Raw genomic sequence first — 5450 nt, 5'->3', positions numbered from 1 at the left:
TTTTCTTCTGATGTTTTTTTTGTGAAGTCGTAAATAATCACCAGGAAGTAGTTTTGGAAAACAAAAGGCGATTAAAAGACACAAAAAAAAGGAAACGTTTCCTTTTTAGCCATCAGCCCCAGGCATCCTGCAGTCTCTCTGTGTATTCCATTTTGTCACCGAATCCCTCCAGAGGAACATTAACCCACAGTGACCTTGTGTTGTTGTTTACTGCCACATGATTCCTAAATTACTTCATGAGACAACCACACAGACAAATCTATAATATGCCATTACAAATAAAAAGATTGGAAGACTGCATTAGGGTGGATCAATTGAATTACATAAAACAAGCGAGAAGACCTTGAGTGACATGACTTTTCGCTACACAAATTTTATATTCCCCTGTTGTGTAATAACAGGCCGGTGGATGATAAGCAATATCCTGAACCCGTCACCCTTTAAACAATGCCCTACACCCCTTTAATTGTTAAGTGAATTTTCCCAAGCCGCCGTGAGTGACGAAGGGGAGGGCAGTCGGTCCGCCTTCTGACCACCCCACCCCATCCTCTGTACACCTTTATCAGTACAAAACTGCAGCGTTTGTACTCTGGACAGTGTAGAGGACGAGTTACAGACTGGCAAAATGACTTCAGCTGAGTCAAAGTCAGAACTCTTTACTGTAGCCACAGGGGATGGAGGAGACAGCCATCAGAATCAGGCCAAGACGTTATCTTTTTATGAGCACTACATTCAGCCCTGCCTGGCCGAGATACTCGGCTCCACTCTCTTCATGTTTGTGGGGTGCGTTTCGGTCATGGGTAACGTAGGCATCAGCGGGAGCATCCAGCCGGCACTGGCACATGGACTAGCACTGGCTATTGCTATTGCAATTTTTGGAGAAGTCAGGTAATTTTAAACATTGTTCAGTTTAATTTAATATAGCGTGCTTGTTTTATGCATTTTATGGAAAGTCACTAGAGTTGTAACTTCTAGTATTCTGCAGAATAATTTATCCTGTTCATTTTTAAATAAATGTAACAAGAGATTTTTGTGGACAATGCTTATTTTCAAACTTGATTTGAGTTGGAATAAACTAACTATACAATACCTATATTCAATTTTGATAAATGCCTTTTTTCATTGTCATCTTTTGTCATTTTCCAGTGGTGGTCACTTCAACCCAGCTGTGTCTGTGTGTGTTTATCTCATTGGAGGAATGGAATTCATTCTCCTGGTGCCATACATGATCTCACAAATGCTTGGTGGGGTGATCGCTGCCAGTCTGGCCAAAGTATGTGTTCCAAAGAGCATAAAACTATATCTTTCATTTGACTAAAACATTTGTACTCAACTATTTTAAAATGAACACACATTTACACTCACAGCAATATATTAAAGCATTCTCTTTTATATTTTTTATTTTCAGGCTGTTACTACAGAGATAGCATATGGGAATGCAACTGGAGCAGCATTTGATGCAGTTCAATCCGCAGATGTTGTTGGTTCAGCGACTCTGGCCGAGATGATAATGACCCTCTTTTTGACTATAGTTGTCAGCATGGGTGCTGTGAACGGAAGGACCCGCAGTCCACTCGCTCCATTCTGCATCGGACTGACTGTGACTGCAAATATCTTGGCTGGGTGAGTAATGGTTATTGCGTTGCCAAAGCACAAAAATAGTATGTACTATTTACACTTTTGCAAAAATGCAGTTTTACTTTACACTTAAGAAAACCGATTTGATTCATTTTTGCAATTCTCCTAAGAAGTGCTGTTTTTCAGAGATGAAGATCAGTTCTTTCTTTTAAATATTTAACTCACCTTTTTAAACAGAGGAGGAATCTCAGGAGCATGTATGAATCCCGCACGGGCTTTTGGCCCAGCGATAGTGTCCGGTCACTGGACCCACCACTGGATATATTGGGTGGGACCTTTGACTGGTGCTCTTGTCACTGTCAGCATTGTCAGGTATTTTGCTTCTCATCTTTTCCTGAAGTGATTTGTTTCTATTATATATTAGAAAATAATATTATGTCATTAAATTATGTCACCATCATTACCATAATTGTAATAGCTGTAAATATATTGTAATCCATATATGATGTGTGTTGACATTAGATTGTAGACTGCTTTTATGTTGTTTTCTTATCAGTTATGTGATTGATTTTAGGTTAATAATGGGTGATAAGAAGATCCGTGTTGTTTTCAAATGACGGAGATAAGACTTCAGATGATCCCAAGCTTCTTAAAATGACATGTAAAGCACTGTGTATTATTGTTAAACATTTATATTAGTGTTGTTATCTTTGATGTATTCTAACGCTCCTCTTTTCAAAATGTATTTGTTGTAGAACTTTTAAAACTTTCTATTATGTTTTCTAAAATTTTATTTTAATAAATAGTCTTTTGTTACTCTTGTCTGAATGTATATGATTTGTTGAATCTCAAAATGACCCCCCCCCCAAACTATTGAGCATGAATATTTAGAGGTCAAATCACAACTTTCCCTTTCATTTATTATTTAACACTTCCACACTTCATAAATCCTCAATCGACACATATCAGCCCTCAGCACAAAGTTCACCCATGAGCCATGTGCTTAGTTTTATCATGTAATTTGTGTTGACAGCATCACTCAAGGCCAGGCACTTATGACAGATGCAAAGTTCATCTGATAAGGAAATAAACATTTATCCATGGGATGGGGAATCCTCCATTGCATAAATAACTTTTATGGACTATTTGCTTTTTCCAAAACATTACTTGGCCTCAAAGTTATGCTGTGCGTTTTTTCCACGAAAGTGTTATCTATTCCTCATGTTTTAACACGAAAGTCAATATGTGAATAACCTTCCGTTTATTCCCGTTATAACGTCGGGGTCCACACACGCCAACACGCATACGAGTAGACTTTAATCTGACCTAAGGTGTCCATGAGTTTATATAACTGCCTTGTAGACATTGTTTGATTGTACTTTTTATTACCGAATCATTCATCACAATCTACACGGCATTGCATCATTGTGATTTATGGTGTATACAAGTTAATTGATTTTCTTAACACAAAAGGAAGCATCTACTGCAAGTTACTTGCATTTGTGCCTAAAGTCAAGATGACGACGGAGGAGAAAATAGAGCTTGAAGGAGTTGAGAAAACTTTATTAAAGAACACAGAAACTAAGCCGCTGGGAAAGTATGTGAGAATATTTCAACCCTGTGTTGCCGAGTTGGTTGGCACAGCGTTTTTTGTCTTTATTGGCTGCGTGTCTGTCATTGAGAATGTGGAGGCGGCGGGTAGACTTCAGCCGGCGCTGGTACATGGATTGGCAGTGGCTGTGTTGGTAGCATGCATGGCAGAAATCAGGTAGGAAAAATGTAAGGATATTTTTTTGAATATTTTGAAAATGCATCAGCCTATCCAATAAATGCATGATGGTTTAACTTCAGTGTTTTTTAATTGTATTATTAGATTAATTTCGTCTATAAATTGATTTGATTTAATACTAGTTATTATTTAAAATAAGAATATATATAGTGGCCATATAAATAATAGGCTATGCCATGAAAATAATAATATATATTATAGCCTATCATTATAATTTATTATAAAATAATTTAAATAATTATTATAAATAAAAATATTTCCTTCTCCTTAGAAGACGGTCATATCTTTTATTTAATTTTTTATTTTACACCCAACTTAAACATTTGCACTCATTCTTTGTAATTTTCATGAAACAAATTCATTTTAATGAGTTAAAAATAAAAATCAAACTATTTATTTTACGTGCTATCTGAAATATGACGAGTTTTAACAATAACATAAATCATTTGTGACTTTATTTTTGCAGTGGTTCACATTTCAACCCTCCGTTCACCATTGCTATCTATCTATGTGGTGGAATACCGATGCCAATGGTCGTTCCCTACATTATCAGTCAGCTTATCGGAGGTGTACTTGGGGCCGCTATGTCAAAGGTGTGAGCAAAAGCCACGTATTTCAGAAAGACAGATAACAATGCCGTTTTCTAGCACGAGACAGGATGTGGTGGGCTACCTACACTTTGCATCCTTAACGAGACGATTTACAGACAATAAAAACAAATATATTTTAAAGGTTATGACATCACATGAGAACTACGAGAATGCCAGTGGGGCAGCCTTTGATATTCTTCAATCTGAAGACCAACTTGGGAAGGCTGTCTTTGCTGAAATCGCCATGACGTGTCTGATTGCTGTGGTGGTGCTGCTGGGGGCAGTAAATGGAAAGAGCAAAAGCCCTATGGTGCCGTTTATGGTGGGCTGCACTGTAATTATTAACATTCTAGCAGGGTGAGTAATGAACACTATCGATCGCATTAACATTTTGTTTATTAATTTATTGAAATTGTGTCACTCCCTCTTTTTATAGAGGTGATATATCTGGCACGTGTCTGAACCCTGCTCGAGCTTTTGGGCCTGCAGTGATGACTAACTACTGGACTTATCACTGGGTGTACTGGGTCGGTCCACTCACAGGAGGTGTGGTGGCTGCGGCTCTCGTACGGTCAGTTTGCATTGTTTCTGTCAAAATGTTAATTTTTCAAATGTTTTTTCTTGTCATTGTTGCAAAAATATTGTTACTTTTCTGTTTCAACAGTCTTCTGCTTGGAGATGAGAAGATGCGAGTGATACTAAAATAATTGGATAATTTTTAAATATTTTTTTAAATTCCTCTGCCCATGAGTTCATCTGTAGTTTTTCTATATTTTGAAACTGTAAATCATAGAGTCAATACTTGGTTTTTATGATACTGCATTAAGACTGATGTCACCCATAGCCAAACAACATTTTCGATGTATTCCAGTAGATGTCAGTAAAGTACTTGGTTTTATGCCACCTTTGGCCATATTTGTATTGTTGTATAGACAAAACGTTGAATGAATCGATCATTATATGTTGAGTGAATCGATTATAATATAACTTTGTACATCATTTTAAATTATAATCTAAATGTAATGATTTTCTTGAAATAATATTGTTTTCTTATTTCGTTTTCTGCAAACCAAAACAAACCCATTTATGAATCTAAACTTGTGAGGCAGCCCAAAGCAGATTTCGTTTTGTTGACAGAATTAATTATTTTTTATTAGTAAATTTGAAATTTTGTTACTTTTTATTAAGGTTGTATTGTAATTCAAATTTAGGAAATGTAACCTGTTCATCATAAAATAACCCACCAAACTCTTAGATTGTCTCATTTAATCTATATTTTGTAACATAAAACTAAATTCACGTAGAAGGTATTATGTGTCTGAGCATTCAGAAGACTTAATTTTGTGGAATTCTGTCTGCAGACTGTTTTTATTTTTTTGCTCTGAGTTTACATCGCTAAAATGGTCATTTTGAGAATTCTTAATGTTCCATGGTGTCATAGATCGTGTATTTCAAAGAATCGCATATTAATACTTCGGGTAAAAATATATATA

The 5450-nt window shown here is 36.2% G+C and overlaps 2 protein-coding genes across 2 annotated transcripts; both read left to right on the top strand.

Annotated features, from left to right (window-relative positions):
- Positions 1 to 570: 570 nt before the first annotated feature.
- Positions 571 to 2721, top strand: aqp8a.1 (aquaporin 8a, tandem duplicate 1). Its single transcript, XM_079475716.1, has 5 exons — positions 571 to 888; positions 1147 to 1273; positions 1409 to 1623; positions 1816 to 1950; positions 2153 to 2721. Exons 1-5 carry the CDS (start codon positions 626 to 628, stop codon positions 2193 to 2195), a joined length of 783 nt encoding a protein of 260 aa, XP_079331842.1. The 5' UTR covers positions 571 to 625; the 3' UTR covers positions 2196 to 2721.
- A 129-nt stretch (positions 2722 to 2850) lies between these two features.
- Positions 2851 to 5211, top strand: aqp8a.2 (aquaporin 8a, tandem duplicate 2). The gene is made up of 5 exons (XM_079475717.1): positions 2851 to 3346; positions 3834 to 3960; positions 4100 to 4314; positions 4394 to 4528; positions 4622 to 5211. Exons 1-5 carry the CDS (start codon positions 3096 to 3098, stop codon positions 4662 to 4664), a joined length of 771 nt encoding a protein of 256 aa, XP_079331843.1. The 5' UTR covers positions 2851 to 3095; the 3' UTR covers positions 4665 to 5211.
- The last annotated feature ends 239 nt before the right edge of the window (positions 5212 to 5450 follow it).

This window comes from Barbatula barbatula (genome assembly GCF_947034865.1).
Source record: "Barbatula barbatula genome assembly, chromosome: 16".
Lineage (NCBI taxonomy): Eukaryota > Metazoa > Chordata > Actinopteri > Cypriniformes > Nemacheilidae > Barbatula > Barbatula barbatula.
This window is presented reverse-complemented; position numbering and strand designations above follow the sequence as displayed.